Here is a 17,216-nt window from a genome sequence, read left to right on the forward strand (position 1 = left end):
TTGAGTTAATTTCAGAGGATTTGTCGTGTTTGGGGAGCTGGGTCAGAACAGTTTTGTAGCCTATAGCATCCCTTTCATTGAGGGACCTTTTTATTGCCTCAAGCCCCTGCAAATATTTGTTTCTCTACGGTACCATCCTGATTACTTAAAGTATTGATGGACAAATGTATATGGAATGCTTGAAGTAATGACAGAAATGTGCTGGGAAGAAATATAATTATGCATATGCTCTGTTAAAGAGATGCTGCCTAGGCTGAGAACCCAAATTTTTTTTTGCACTGAATGATGGATGGGTTGTATGATGCATCAAGGAGTGCAAATCTGAAAATTTAACATTCAACTCTAAGGTAATTAGTTTGACAGAAACATGCAGAAAATGATGAAAATCTCAAATAGATAAAATAGAATAATTTGGTAGAAGGTTTTTTAAAGATGGGAAGATGGAGATATTAAGATGTGCAAATGGTGGTAGAAATGTTCTGATTAATAGTGATCTGCTGCAAGATTTATGTGTGTTGAAATAAAGTTAGCATATCCATGTAGAAGCTTCTGTTCACTTGGTTAGTTATACTTCCCCCTTTTCTCATCTTCCCCCTTAATTCTATTGGCTTATTGTGTTATATCTTACTCTTTTCTGTACTTTGCGTAACATTACTCATCTCCCTTAGAAGGGAACAGCACCATGAGGAACTAGTATGTATCCATCACTCTTTGATTATGAGAAATGTGAACACTGTTATTTGAAGCATCTCCATTCATGTTTGAAGTAGCTATCTCCACTTTCCCAAAGTACAGTGTACAAATTTGTTGAAATGGGCAACTCTTCTGGAAAAATCCCTTTCATTCTAACAAGCTCCCATATTTGCAATAATTGAAGCAGTACTACAAAACTGTTTCATAGATGCTATTACTTTAGAATGAGAACTATTCATGTTTTAGAGAAGTGAGTGGGATAGAGAGAGAACTATGGATTTACTGAGACAAAAAAAAAAATCCACAGAAAATTGAAAGTACCATGTATTGAGTGACGTCAGTAATCTTTTCCCCAAATATTACCCTCCAAATCTCTTGTCCTAATAAGACTGGGGAATCATTGGACTTCTTTGGAAAAGACTATAGACATGACCTAGACAATGTTTTTCAAACTTGGTAATTTTAAGATGGGTGGACTTCATCTCTCAGAATCCTCCAGCCAGAACTTAAGTCCATACATCTTAATGTAGCCAGGTTTTAAAAGTTCTGATGTAGATGAAAAATAGGAAGTGCTATCCTGTCATGTACATAGGGTCTACTAAAATGCAAAAGTCAAGATAGCATCTCAGTTTTAATTATATGGGACCGATTCAATAAAGTTAGCACATCACATGATGACTGCAATATCAAATGATGGAACATATGTGAGAATAAGATATCCCACATTCAAAACTCCAGATTATTCATTACTCCTTTTTAGTGAGCCTATTTCTGGCAGCACAAATAACTATTATTTCTGATATCTATTATTATAGATATCTATCTATTATTTAAATAAAATACATCCCTCCAAAATTATACAAAGCTAACATCAAAAACATTTCAATAAACATATCAAAAGCTTTCTCAGGACCCACAGAAATTATAGTTGTTTAAACTTGTCTATTTTGAATTATGCCAGCATATATCAAGTCTGGTCTAGATATGAACAGATAGTCTATCCTTCGACACATGATGTCGTGCTATTAAATGTGGCAGTTCAAAATAGTAATAGCAATAGCATTTAGACTGCTTCATACACTGCTTCATAGTGCAGCCCTCTCTAAGTGGTTTACAGAGTCAGCATATTATCCCCAACAATTTAAGTTTTTACTGAGCTCAGAAGGATGGAAGGTCAACCTTGAGTCAATCAGGATCAAACTCCTGGGTGTGGGCAGAGTTAGCCTACAATACTGCATTCTAACCACTGGCTCTTTATTCTGTATATGAATTACACAATCAACTAGTTTCTAGTCCTTTGTATGCAGATCAAAACATGTGTATTCTAGGCAGAAATATTTGGGTGGGTAGAGTGGGGTAGAGCCAAAGCAATGGATGGCAGTAGCCACAACAGAGAAGTCACTAGTAAGATTATGAGAAGGTGACTAGGTGGATAGTTGCATAGCTGTCTTTGACTTCAAACCAACATATCCAATTGGTCTGCCTGCCCTCTTTTCCATACCTCTCCTTACTGCCATCACCAATGTCCTTGGCTTAAAGTGCAGCATAAGGAGAGGTAGAGAAAGGAAGGTAGCAGAAAGACTGGTGAGTAGATCAATGCACAGGCAATATGAAAGAGGGGAGAAGTGCTCTAACTTTGCTCTACCTGTCCTATAAGTTTTGTTTGGATTTTGTTTCAGCTGAAACCTGGAACTTCTAATTTGTTCCAGGTTTTCTGCCAACAATATCCCAGCCAGAAACTTGGCAGAACTTCCAAGAAACAATCTGTTTGTTCCAGGTTCAAAACAAAACGTGGTTTCCATTTCATGCTTATTTTACTGAACATACAATACAAATTGGATATATTCACCCATGTAGTAAGGGAAATCACCTTGATAGAAGTATGTGAAAACAATTATCTAGGCAGAGACTTTCTTTAACTCCTGGAAAGTAAGATAATATTTGGAAGTGCCTCAAGCAAACACTTCTCTACTTCACGGGAGTATGGAAAGGAAGGGGTGGGATAGCACAACCAGACTTACAAGATCATGTTATTGTACCTTCTCTTAATAAAGTGTATAGTTCTAATCTTCCTGTACCCTTTTCTGATCTTGTCTACCTAGGCTTGGCTGACAACCCAATCAAAGTCAGTTAAAGAACCAGCAGCTGCATTTCCCCAAGATGCTAAGTTGGACTTGGGCATCTAGAATTGGAACACCTGACTGAGACCACACAGCCTCTATTCCACCTTACCTTGGACTTAAGTGAACTTCTCTGGTAAACTGATTCTAATGCCCAACTTAGGTTTTTATTTTCCTAATATTCAATCAGAATTTTGAGTTCCTGTAACTAGAATTATCTTATGCCCAGTCTTCTGAACAATAGAGAACAACTCTTGACTTTCTACAGAACCCAGCTTGCTTTGCAATGATATGGTGTTAATCAGGGATGGCCTCTTCATACATTTGAGACACCATGCAATTGAACAGAGCTCCCATATAATAATGCATCTTCAGGGTCATTGGCAGCATCCAGCACCTAAGAGTAACTGCTAGAATCCTAACAACCCAGCAAGACTCACAAAACCTTGCCTAACTATTCACATTGCCACTTCCATTTCCTCCAGTGTCCTCAGCCTAGCATCATTGTGTGGGAAACTGAAATAATAGGTCTAGATATAGATTCAAGAGCAGCATTTTCATTTCCCTAATGCCCTGAAGTGGTTCCACAAAACTGACATTGCAGCTCGTAATACCTGTCTCATGGTTACAAAAGTAGCCATTGTGGTGTAATGGCTAAGCTGCTAGACTGAGGTTCAAGTCCATTCACCATCATGGAAAACTCTGCAGCTGACTTTGGAGTAAACCTCATGGGACTGATGAGGTTGGCAACAATTGGAAGCTGGATAAAAGTTGGAATATTAATCCTATGAATAAGTAACTAAGTAAATGAAATAGCTGCTTCAGTCTGATAATGTAGACCAGGGATCCCCAACCTATGGACTGCAGCCCACTACCAGGCCATGGCCTGTTGACCACCGGGCTGTGTGAGTGGTTGGCCAGTGTGTGTGCATGTGTGCAAGTGCACACCCACTACAATTGCAGTGTCACACAAGCATGGCGCAGGTGCTAGCGTCACCGTGAGCACATATCCCTACTAGTGCCAGTGTTGATCTTCATGAGTGCATGCAAATGGGGCAAGCGCCTGCTCAATGCTGGCGCGAGGGAGTGTGCATGGTCAAAGGCCCGTATGCATGTGATCTGACCCAACCAGGTTCCCAGAGAGCAAAGACAGATAAAGGCAGCAGCCCCCACCTTTCAAAGTTTAATCCCAATTCTGTTCCTTTACAGATAAAAGGCTGCTTTCCAACAATTAGCTCTGACAAGAGAGAGCCTTGCCAAGTTGTTTGTCAAGGCTGCCAAAAACCCAGAGATAATAACTAATTTACAAGATTCTCCAAACACAAACTAAGATGTCCACCAGTTGAGCTTCAGAGCTTCTTTGCTGTCTGCAAAGAACGCTTTTCCAAACCTGGCTTTTATCTTCTTGAGGGAGGAGTCATTACTTCGCAGCCTTACTCCTGAGTAGCCGGTGCTGCTGTAACTGCTCTCTCCTCTGAGCAATCCTGCATGCACGCGCACTTGGCAAAGGCTCCTCAAGAACCTCCTCATCACTGCTGCCAGACTCCACAATCTCTGAAGGCAGCAGTCCACTCCCTGATGGTCCTGGCCTCTCATCAGAGTCCTCGCTCTCCTCAGCCATCTGCACCTTCTGCCGGCTAACCACAACAGCATGCATGCATGCATGACAGTATGTATGTGTTCCAGGGCCTTTGCCCCCCCTGGGCTGCCAACCCAGAAAGGTTGGGGAACTCTGATGTAGACAGTTTAATGTGGTATCACTCCACTGACTACCACAATTCTGAATGAAACTTCCTTCAGAGTTCACGTACATGGAAATTCACCATAGCTGGTTTCTATGAACACCAAGACAGCTATACGCTTTCTATAGACCGTAGAGGTAGTCCTTGCCTTATGATCACAACTGAGCCCAATATTTCTGTTGGTAAGCAAGGCAATTGTTAAGTGAGTGGCGCCCTATTTTACAATCTTTTTTTGGCCAGTTGTTAAGCATCACTGCGAACTGTTAAGTGAACCATGCAGTTATTAAGCAAACTTGACTTCCCCCCATTGACTTTACTTGTCAGGAGCTGTTTGGGAAGGTTATAAATGATGATCACAAGAAAACAGGACAGAGCAACAGTCATAAATACATGCCAGTTGCCAAGTGCCTGAATTTTGATCATGTGACCGTGCAACAGTTGTTAAGTGTGAAAAAAAAAATAGTCATAAATCACTTTTTTGGTAACTTTGAACAGTGACTAAATGAATGGTTGTAAGCCAATGACTACCTACATAACCTACTTTAAACATGAGCTCTTTTCTTTTTCCCTGCTTATCATCATACATCTTTATAATGCAAAATTTCCTTTCATGTGTTGGCAAAGGCACTTTTGTCAGTCGCACTAGCTATTTTAAGGATCCTTAGCTTCCATGTAAATGCAAATTAACCCCCCGCTCCCCTTTTTGTTGCTTCCTTATATCAAGGCCAGGCTAACTTGTTACTGCAAGAGCTTCCTCTTCCACGAGTGACAACTCCATATTATCACTTGTAGAGGATTTCACTCGGAAATTGAAAGATCCATACAGCTTGGCTGACTCCTTCGAAGCTGCAAAGCGGCTCCTTCTGTAGAGTTCTCCTTTCCACATTTGCATCATCAGTAAACTGGACAACACAACACCTCCCAGGGTCAAGAGACAGAGCCCAGCAATTACACACCGATCTAGGTGAGCCCCAATCCGGGCGCTCTTCTTCTCCAGGCGCTCCATCTCCCGTGCTGCCACTGTGCTGGGATCCACAGTTACGCCTCTGGGCACCACATAGGAAACAATCACCAACAAAATCCCAACGACCAGGAACAAGATGGCACTGATAAAGCTGTAATCAATAGATTTTCCACCAGCTGCTTCGGAGCCATCCTCCTCCTCTTCCTCGGAAATTAAGGAAGGTGGATCATAGGGCCATTCTGAAGGCATCTCTGTGTCCGGGTCAGGGTGGGGAAGGAACTCTTGGTCTTGGCAACAGCTACGATGTCCAAGACTCCCTGGGTGATTGAGGTGGTTGGTGTTTTCATCCACACAGGTGAAGGACGTTTCCGATTCACAGCAACAGGCATTTTTGGAGGCCGTCTCCTTCTCTTCCTTTGAAAAGTTGGAGCAGGTGAAATGACCGGCTGTGGTAATTTCTGGGGACAATGATGATACCGCAAGGAGGGCAAGAGAGGGCCGGGCAGGTTCTTCTTTGGCTTCCTGTACTGCAGCTTTACAATGCTGCTCGTAGCATTCAGCAGTCGTAACTAGGAATCTGTTCTTTGCCCCACTTTCATCAGGCCGGCCCTGGCACGGTGTAGTGTGCAAGCTCCAATCCACACCGTGGCACTCCACGGATGGAACTCCCTCTCTGGTGACTTGCAAGACCTCCATACATGCCATGGGTGCTTCAGAGCACAAGTCCAATTGACCACTTACTTCTCTGTAGTTTTGGCAAAGGCTGCCGGTTGCCACCTCAGTGGTTGTGAGGTGACCTCGACCGCAACCTCTGACCTTTGGGCTCCCATTTTGCTGTCTTCGGATTCAGCCGCCACTACCACCACCACTCAGTTAAATAAATTTACTTGGAGACGCCTTCGTTTTGAGCCTGCAGTTGCCACAAGAAGAGGAGAAGCAGCTTCTCTGGCAGATCTGTTGTGAGACAAAGGCAAATGTAGCAGAACTGCAACAGAGATTATATAGTCATTACCCTGGTTTTTATTCAGTGTCTCTGCAAGTGGATGGAGAACAGCCAATGTGAAGGCTTGTTTAACCAACCACTGAAAGCTAAACTCCGCTTATCTTAAACCAATTTAGGAACTCTAATCGGCTTTTAGAAATAACCCTTTGCAAATTTTGGAAAAAGAAAAAAGAAAGAAAAGCTCAGTCAACACAGATCCTTTACCACTTCCAGAACTCAAGGGCAAAACCCATCAACCCCCTGTCAAATGCCATTCAAAAGGGCAAAGTCAAACTTGGCGTCTCACATTCACCCAGACTCAAATGCAAAGCCTAATCGGAAAGGAGCCAGCAAAAATCCCCCTGAGCAAAAGTCACCCAGGATCTAGTGTTTGTCCAGTGGAAATCTGAGCATCCCAGGAGGGGGGGGAGGAGAGGGGAGTGGGGGGGAGAAGAGAGAGCAGCACTTCCTGGAATCCCATCTCCCAGCCTCTGATGTGAAATCATCTCTGGCTGATGGTTCAAAGGGGCAGCTCTCCGCTTTTCCCCCAAGTGCAATAAGAGAAAAAAGCAAAGGCATTCCAAAACGGCTCACCTGAAACAGAAAGCACGCGCCTGTCGGGATGGGGATGGAAGGGAAGAGAAGGGGCAGGATAACGGGCTTGGGATTTGTGCCGCTCCATCCAAGAGCTTGTCAACATTGACCCAACGCGTTTGGAAGCCGATCAAAGAGGCGAGTCGCAGTTTTCCATCCGAGGTGTGTCCGACTCCCCACACCCACCCACCCAACCTCGTCTCCGCGCGCGGGGTACATCAACCCCCGTCCGCTTTGGCTATTTGAGCTTCGGCGCGTTCAGCGCCAACACCTTAACAAATGGGCTAAACATCCGGCGAACCAGGTGAAATGAATAACGGACCGAGGGGATAAGACAATCTTAGGAAAGTAAACGTAAAACTCCCGTCCCTTTAATCTCCCCGGCAGCGCCCCAGTAGCCCTTGCTTGCCCTCTTCACTGACCTTTTTTTTGGGGGGTGGGGGGTCCCCAGAGGTTTGACTCCATCGGGAGCAAAAAGCGCCGCTTGCCCGTCAGTCACCCCGCAGGCTCCATCGGGACGCCCCGAACGGGCACTTGTTGTCGCGGTCCCTTCTCCACGCGCCTCCTCCCTCCTTCCTGCCTCCCTCGAGGTGAGGAGCGCGGGGGACGGACGGGCTGGAATGAGCCCGGAGGGGCGGAGCACTTGGGGCACTCTGGGAAATGTAGTCCCGCCGCGCTCGGAAAGGCGAACAGAATCTAAGGAAGGGGTGTCCAACCTTGGCAACTTTAGGACTTGTGGACTTCAACTCCCAGAATTCCTCAGCCAGCAAAGTTGAAGTCCACAAGTCTTAAAGTTGCCAAGGTTGGACACCCCTGATCTAAGGTCAGGTCTGGGGTTCAAGCACGGTCTAACGAGGTTGCTTTGGGTTGAAACCACACACGCACACACACGCACACACACACACACACACACACCAAGGATGGCTCTCAGGGCTCGGGGTCGGTATTCTGCTCTGCCTCACTCTCCCTCCTGCACCAAGTTTCCATATCTTTAGAGAAGTTGTTTGATCTGGAGGAAAGGAAGAAGGAGACGTGCCAAGGGATTTTTTTCAAGCTGAGGAGAATGGCAGTTGCACAGTAGTCCTCGATTTACAGCAGTGCATTTAGTGACAACGGTTCAGAGTTACAATGGTACTGAAGAAAGGGACTTGAGATTGGTTTTTTTTTACACCTAAGATCATTGGGGCATCCCCCATCATCATGGGATCAAAATTCAGATGCTTGGCTATTGAGTCCTTTTTATGACGGCGGCAGTTGAGGTTGTCGATCAGAAAGGTCGGCAGTTTGGCTGTTCGAATCCTAGCACCACGTAACGGAGGGAACTCCCGTTACTTGTCCCAGCTTCTGCCAATCTAGCAGTTTGAAAGCATATAAAAATGCAAGTAGAAAAGGTGGGAAAGTAACAGCATTCCGTGTGTTTAGTCATGCCGGCCACATGACCACGGAGACGTCTTTGGACAGTGCTGGCTCTTCGGCTTTGTAATGGAGATGAGCACTGCCCCCTAGAGTTGGAAATGACTAGCACGTATGTGTGAGGGGAACCTTTCCCTTTTCCTAATCGCCTTTTGCAAACTTCCGTCAAACAAAGTCAACGGGGAAGCCAGATTCACTTAACAGCCATAGTATGAACCTAACACTTAGCAACCGTGGCAAGAAAAGTCGTAAAATGAGGCAAAGCTCACTTAACAAATATTAACGTAGAATAGGGCTGGAAGGGGCCTTGAAGGTCTTCTAATCTAGCCCCCTGCTTGAGCCAGAGACCTTATACCATTGCAGGTTTTCAAGCTCTTATTGAAAACCAAACACCTCCAGCAATGGAGCACCCACAGCTTCAGGAGACAAGCCATTCCACTGATTAATTGTTCTCACTGTTGGGAAAGTTCTCCTTAATTCCAGTTAGAGGAAGGCGACCTTCTCGACCTGGAAGAGTTCCGGGTCTTCTGGACTTCAGTTCTCATGATGCCAATCCAGTACTTGCACTGGAATTACAGGGTCTGAAATACTAGGCAGAGGTGAAGAGCATCAGGTTGTAGGGGGAAGATCCTTTCATTGGCTTTTCATTAAAAGTTCCACAGCATTTTGTGTAAGTGATGGGGGAAAAAAAAAATCTGGATTTGAGGAGCATTTAATTTTGTTTCAAAACCTGAAGAGTTTTATTGAGAAGAATTTCATTAAGATTATGATATGTAAAATTATACCTGTGAAAATATAAAGCAATGGTAATGCCATTTTTAACCTCTGTGTTAACCTAAGATAATTTACTGGAATATTGTGGAAGAATTCTTTATTGTCTTGTATAAAGGTTATATATTTGGCAGGTTAGGCTGTCCAGTGTCATGTTAATGATGATGATTACTGGAAATGGAAATGGGTAAACAGGTTAAGGAAACAGATGGCATGCTACAGTAATAGAGGTGTTATGTAGGGGCATATGTAGCTGGATAGATTGTGAACCTGGAAAGGGGCAGAGACTGTATATTTGAAACTATATAAACCCCAGCCCTCCTAGGAAACATGTCTTCTGTTGGCTCCGCCCATGAGCACAGAATTCCCTTTTGCAAAAGCTCCATAATAAAGCTACTCTTTATTGTTCACATGTCTCCAGTTGTCTGAATACCTGAATGGTTGATTTTTTATCACAAAGATACGAGTGCTTATAGAAAACAACCAGATTTAGAATAAAATTCCTTGAGCATCAGATAGGACAGTGCTGACAGTACAATTCCAGATTTCTTTGCATTGGTGTTCAATCAAAGGGTGATAGGAACCACAAATTAAAGCTACACAGAGAGAACCAAGCATGTTTAAGATACAGAAGTGGGCTAATTGCTTCTTCCGGCTTATTTTATTCCCGTGTGGCTGAAATGGAAACTTCAAGAGAAACTACATAGTTTGTTCATTGGCACAAGGAGCTTGTATCATGGAAAGAGGGGAGATAAGAAAAAGAAAGATGAATTGGAGATATTCGTCACCTTGGGAACTTTTGGCCACCTGTACAACCTGATAAAATGTGCCAGTCTTTCTCTCCCTTCTCACTTTGTTGTCAAATTGTCAGTAGTAAAATACTCAGGCCCATTTTATGCACTGTTATAATAGCATACTTTTCTTCTGCAGAAGATGTCAGGTGTGGAGGTGGTGAGAAAAAAAAATGCATAGCAACACAGAGCCTTGTGTTGCCACAAATAAAGCTGGTTAAAAGATGAATCAGGCAATGGGAGAAGGAAGAAAAGTTTGAGAAAGAGCCAAAATCATCTCATTTGGTTTCTCACAATGTTGGGGTGGTGGTGAGGTTTTACAGGGGTACATTCTCCACTCACAGAGGGCTCAGAGGATGGTGTGAAATGGCTCTGTGTACATCAACCCAAAAGGCAACAGATTTTTTTGACAGTTCACAGCATCACAAGTGCAAAATAGCTGCAGAGGAGGCAGGTTACAAATTCAGCTGTCATTAATTGAGAAGGTGGATATTTTTGTAGGGTTGCTAAATTACAGAGACAGAGCAGGAGTTCTGTCTTAAGAAACTTCCAAGTTCAATTAGAAAGAGGAGAAGAAGAATGGCAGGTAGCAAGAAGAATATCTCTATGAACATCTGGAGATACATTCTCAATTCCAGACTAGAATTTTTTTTAAAAAAAGAAACTGTTCCACTTTTTTCATATACAACTCAAAGCAGTGAATATACCAGTTCTCCTTTCTCATACTATTTTTCCCACAACAAGAACCCTTTGAGGTGAGTTGGATTGAGAGACAGAATGACTGGCCCAAGGTCACTCAACTAGCTTTCATGGCTAAGGCAGGATTAGAACTCAGGGTCTCCCAGTTTCTGGGCACTAAACCTAGTCTTCAATATGATGTGTGTTGGTTAAAAAGTGCCCAATGAGAACTCACTTGAGCCTTTTCAGTATGTGTTGAAACTTCTAAATATGTCCAATGGTTCCATGGCTAATAATATTAGGGATATTACCAGTCCTACAGATAACTTGATAAATTCTGGTTCATAGGGAAAATAAAAGTTTTGAGGTAGAACAGTACTGGAGTCAATGGCAAAAATGTCCTATTTGATCTTGTTAATACTAGTAATCCCTGTGAATCTGCTATCAATGAGACTACCTCTTGTTCTGTTGTTTCATTGCTTCTCACCTGTCCCTAATTCACCATAGCCTATGTACAGGTAACCACAGAAAAAGCAGGTACCAGTTCCCATATGAAATGACTATAGGTAGTCCTTGATTAACAATGTTACATGAGAGTAGAATTTCTATCGTCAAGGGACATGATTATAAAGCATATCTCACATGACTGCACCACTTAGTTATGGAAATTTTGGCATTTCCATTTGTGATCATTAAATAAAGATGCCACATTAAAGAAGGACCAACTTCCTTATTCCCTGGCAAATGGCAATCACATGACCAGGGGACACTGCAATGTCATAATTGTGAGCAGGGTGTCTAGATCACAATCATATGAGCATGGGGATGCAGGGTGTCTAGATCACAATCACATGAGCATGGGGATGCATGGTTGGTACTTGTCATGCACTGTCATTCCTTCACACAGTTATCACATGAGTGGTTGTTAAGCGAAGACCACCTATAATGGAAACTCAACCATTTAATTACTTAATCAGTATAATTATGTTTAAAGGCTACACTGCTTCCTGATGTACATTGCCAGTTGAGTTTCTTGTATATTTTTGGTATTGTTAAACTTGCATTGTGGAAGAATTTCCAGTCATGGGAGATATATATTGCTTTCACCTTTATAAGAAATAGTGAATAAGGAAATTGCTGACTAGCATAATCAGTGCAATTGTTAATGACAAATAGAGTATTAAAGAGAGAAATGTGTACATGGTTGTCTACTCTGACTGGCCAGTAATTTAATATGGTCTCAGAAATATAATTCTTCTCCTTTATCCCATTGGTGGTTAAAGTTATGCTGTTTATGAGCAAAGTTAAGTGCTCTGTTAATGAAATGTGATATATAGGACTTGGTAAAAGTCATGAAATATGTAATGCCTTTCTCTTGCTTTAAGAATGTCAGTGCATATACAGATAGTATATGGCCACAACTGAGCCCAAAATTTCCATTGCTAAGGAAGACAGTTGTTAAGTGATTTTTGCCCCATTTTATGATCTTTCTGGCCACAGTTGTTAAGTGAATCACCACAGTTATTAAGTTAGTAGCACCCTTGTTAAGTAAATCTGGCTTTCCCATTGACTTTGCTTGTCAGAAGGTCGCAAAAGGTGACCATATGACCTTGGGACACAGCAGCCATAAATACATGCCAGTTGCCAAGTGTATGAATTTTGATCATGTAATTAGAGTCAAAAGTGTGGAAAATGGTCATAAGTCCCCTTTTTCAGTGCCATTGTAACTTCGATCAGTCACTAAATGAATGGTTGTAAGTTAAGAACTGTCTGTAGTTCTTCCAGAAAGTTCCAAAGCATGGTTCATGTAGACATGAGGTGTCAAGATCAACAACATCAGGTAGAATTTACCTTAGTCCCTCAGTACAAATTGATGAATCAATATGGATTTTGCATGTACTTTCTATTTGTGCTGTCCATGGTCCTGATTGCATTCTTACAGATACAGATACAGATAATCAGAGCTGGAAGGGACCTTGTAGGTCATCTCCTCCAACCCCTCATCCAAGTGGGAGACCCTACACCATTTCTGACAAATGGCAGTCCAATCTCTTCTTGAAAGTCTCAAGTGATGGCGCTCCCACAACTTCCGAGGGCAAGCTGTTCCATTGGTTGATTGTTCTCACTGTCAGAAAGTTTCTCCTTGTTTCCAGGTTAAATCTCTCCTTGTTCAGTTTCCATCCATTATTCCTTGTCTGGCCTACAGGAGCTTTAGAAAATAGCCTGACCCCTTCCTCCCTTGATAATCCCTATATCCAACTAGAGGCTCAGAAATAAGTTTCAGAAGGTATGTCTCAAAAGTAAATAAATGTTTGATCTCTAAATGATTTCTGAAAGGAACATACCTTTGTTCAATAAGTTCAAAGAGATTCAAGACTGTTCTTTCTGCTTTGTATTTCTACAATCTGACAGTCTTTCCTTGAATCCCTGCTGCATATTCATAACAATTTCAGTTTGTTGTTTGGAAAAACATGAGCAAGAGAAATAGGATATATGCTGCCATTACCTAGAAACTATATGGTTACAGTTTACAACCATGTTTTATCTGGGCATCTGCTCCTTCCTAAGAAAGATGAAATAGAAATGGTGTTGACTAATAACCAAATATGTTATTTTATAATAGAGGAGATATTCCTCTCTATATAAACTGCCATCATTTTTATTCTGAAATTTCTTTCCTACCACAGCAGGATCCTCAAAAAAGAGAAACCAAAGTGAGTGCCATGATGTTTTTCTTATCAGTTCCTTATCTCACATATCCCAAACAAAGAATGGACCAAAGATAATAGATACTTATCAGTTTTCAAGACATATTTCCAGAATTTGAGTGCTCTCCAGATGTATGGGCTTAGTTTCTCAGAATTTCTAACACAGCCATTGATGAAAAATTGAATAGTTGAGGTCCACATAGCTGGAGGGCTTTCAGGCTGGGGAAAGTATGTCTCTTTATCTCTAGTTGTACTTGCCAGCTCAATGTCAGTTTAGCTTAGTTGGTAAGGTTGGTAAAACAAATTTCACCTATTGGTAAGACAAATGACTAGGAAACTGGGAAACTAAGTCCACACATCTTGTATGTCTTGAAGAGTTTATGACATATCTTTTTGATGCTATTTGGTCATTGACTGCATCTACTGTATCCAAATACTATCCTTACTATACTCCTTCCTGACTATGACAGCAACACTATCCCTTCTTTGTTTTATACAAGTTGAGGTATAAACAGTGTGCACTACTTAGTGTCCAACCTGGTTTAATTGGGTGTTGGATAACATATAAATGTAGAGTTGCTATGTCTTCATGTTTCACTATGTTGTGCTTTCCCATGTCCATTTTTCTTATATTCCATGTTCCCAGTATGTCTTTGCAGCTTCTGTTTGTCTTCTTCTAACCAGTCACTTCACTAATAACAAGTCTTTAATCAAGCTGCATCATTAATACCATTAAAATTAATAATTAATAAAGATCCTCGGCTCAGCCTCAGAAACATGTTAAAGGACATTTGACCCAAGGGGCCCATCATCCCATATATCATCAATAATCATTTTATATTTTCTATCCAAGCAGTTTTCTTGATAAAATACAGCACTGCTTTGCTACTGCCTGCTCCCACACTATTTGAAATTAGGACTCTTTCATCGTCACTAAATTGATGACTCTTCCTCTGATATCTTCCTATATCCCCTTTGTCCAACATAAGTGCCTGCTTGCTTCAGATGGCAGCTGGGATTATCTTCATGACTTGGGTGACCTTGCTGGGAGCATATACTCTTGGCATACAGTGCTGGCATACTTTTGTCATCTCTCCAGGAACACACAGACACACACACACACCCAGCTACAAGGAGGCAGCATAGCAGGATTTGGTGGAGAGCAGTAAGTGTCTTTAACAAATATGCTGCTTGGTTTTCACCAATTCCCTTCTGACTGACGGTGTTCTCTGTTCCTTAAATGATCACATTCCTTAGAACTTTCTCTCCCAAGGGAGAACACATCTATTCTCTTATAGATCTTACTTGGTATTACAAAGAAGACTTCAAAGCACATTTCCAGAACTATGGGGAATAAAGGCCAGGAGGCAGAGTGAGGAAGGGAGTGGGTGTTGATATTTATTATGTTGTTGATGGGAGACTATTATTTAAAAAAAGATAACAAAAGAAAATAACTGTCGCATCATAATTGTATCTGTTAATATATGCGTATATGTACATGCGTGTGTGTGTATATTCATACATACATATATGCATACATACACATATACACATGTATACATGCACACACAGAGAAGCCTAGCCAAGAAGAAAATATGTGTTCGTAGCCAAACCTGAGTTATTTTGTTTGATTCAAATACCTTGTGGCTTTTTGAAACCTCATCTAGCACAAACATTAAGGACTATTTCAGAAATAGAGAGTTTCATCTGTTACATAAGTATACCTTTCAAAATTACTAATGTTTTCTGAAAAAGAAAAAGAAACTGCTTATGGTTGGTTTAATATCTCAAGTTCTGCAAATAAAACATTCTGAGGGAAAGAAAAATGAAGTTTTAAGTTTATGGTATGTCAAGGAATAGCCATTAGTGTCTACCTTTCTGTTTGTGTAGGTGTTTCTGTGGCTAACTCAGATATCTGAATGGGTTTTAATATTACTTTAATAGGAATTACTGTATCATTTCAAAGACTTAAAAGGAAAGGTGGAAGTTTTTGACTTTGAATTCCTTATTTATTTGAGAATGGTATATCCCATGTTGCCAACACAATAAATCCAAATTCCTTTGTATGCCAAATATGCAACCACATGGCAATGAGCTTAAGTGTAATTTTTAAAAAAATGCTTAGGTCTGGTTTGTGTGTTTCACCAGCCTGTGATTGTTATAATAGGGATCATCATTAATATTTCAAGAAGTGGACTTGGGAAGTGAAGGGTTAATGAGCATAGTCTCCTTTAAAATGATTGTACTGGCTAGCCAAGACCATAGCCTTGCTTCCTCTAATCTGTGGCACTCCTGTGTGTTGGACTACATGTTCCGTTATACTTAACCAGTCTGGTGATTTTCTTCAGGCTGATAGACTTCCAAGTGTATTTGGACTCTGGCCTACAAATTCCCTGGTTTAGTAGGACCAGTATAAATCCTGCTGACTGGTAGCAATCAAGACAGAGTTTTTCACTTCAGTATTGTAAAATTAAAAAATTAAAAATAAGTAGAAGTTATAGTTTTATCCATTATGGAACCTTGTCCACCTGGTTTATAATAACCTAAAGGTATATAGCTGGCTGGCAATAATTGAGCAAACACTGCAACTTACTGTTATGACTTTCACTTTTTCTAATCATTTGCCTCATTTCCTATTGTACTTATCATTTGCTTCCCTTCTATTCAATCTTCTTCTTCTACTCTGGATATGCAATTTCATCGCAGTACATCATTATGTTTTTAACTCTGTTAATGTCTTGCAGGCTTATGGGATCATTAATATTTTCAAACAATTGTAAAAGATGTTCGAAAAGTATCCGAGACGGATCACTAACCAAGTGGGTAATGTATGTCTTACTGTATATACATTTCTCGACAGTTGTATATTATGAGGGAACCACAAAATAAAAATAAAGTATCACAAAGCCAGTGTTAAGGGAAATAGAACAAGCAATGCTTGGGAATAACAAATGCCAGTAACACTATCTGTGTAAATATCTTTATTTTGAGCCATAGCCTATTCACTGGAAATGATTCAAAGAGTCCTTGGCTTTTCTGTTTAGCTTATTATGATATTGCCTTAATGCTTTATGGCTGAATACCCTCAGAGAATCATTAGCTAAGTAGTTTTATAAGTCAAATCTTCACTACTCCTGGTTCTAAATTTAGTTCTACATTAGCTGGCAACTCTGCACTGCAGAGAATCTTTAATATGTGTCAAGGAATTTTATTGTTTTGTTTAACACATTCAACTTGTTGGAAAGAAATTTTATCAGGTTTTTTTCTGAGCCAGAAATAAAATACAGGGGCAGTTTAGGGGCCCTTGGTGCTTTCTTAGCTTGGTTTTTTTTCTTGCAGATGTTTCATTATCAAAATTAGCTGATGATGACTAGCACTGATGATGTTACCTAGTTTGGCAATAAAACATCTGCAAGAAAACAATCAAGCTCAGAGGCCACCAAGGATGCATGATTTCAATTCTGAGCTGCAAATATTCTCCTTTATTGGTACAGAAGCAATTGCTTGAACTGGAGGTGAAGTTTATTTCTGACAGTGCAACACAGAGACAGTGGTTGAAGGTGGCCAACTATGTCTTTCCTAAAATGGGTCTATGACAATTTGCCAGGGCCAACTTGCCATGGCCAACTTGTCACGACCAACTGACCATGGCTTATTCAACTTGCCAGGGCCGGATAACTTGCCATTGCAGGATAACTTGCCATGGCCATCTCACCACAGGACAACTCATTGTAGGACAAGAGTTACACTAATATCAAAG

At 41.2% G+C, this 17,216-nt stretch overlaps 1 protein-coding gene across 1 annotated transcript; it reads right to left on the reverse strand.

Annotated features, from left to right (window-relative positions):
- Positions 1-3,423: 3,423 nt before the first annotated feature.
- On the reverse strand, positions 3,424-6,472 carry TMEM74 (transmembrane protein 74). The gene has a single exon (XM_087931630.1). It carries the CDS (start codon positions 6,222-6,224, stop codon positions 5,286-5,288), a length of 939 nt encoding a protein of 312 aa, XP_087787756.1. The 5' UTR covers positions 6,225-6,472; the 3' UTR covers positions 3,424-5,285.
- Positions 6,473-17,216: the final 10,744 nt, after the last annotated feature.

This window comes from Pseudonaja textilis, chromosome 3 (genome assembly GCF_049901715.1).
Source record: "Pseudonaja textilis isolate UNSWEBS1 chromosome 3, rPseTex1.2, whole genome shotgun sequence".
NCBI lineage: Eukaryota > Metazoa > Chordata > Lepidosauria > Squamata > Elapidae > Pseudonaja > Pseudonaja textilis.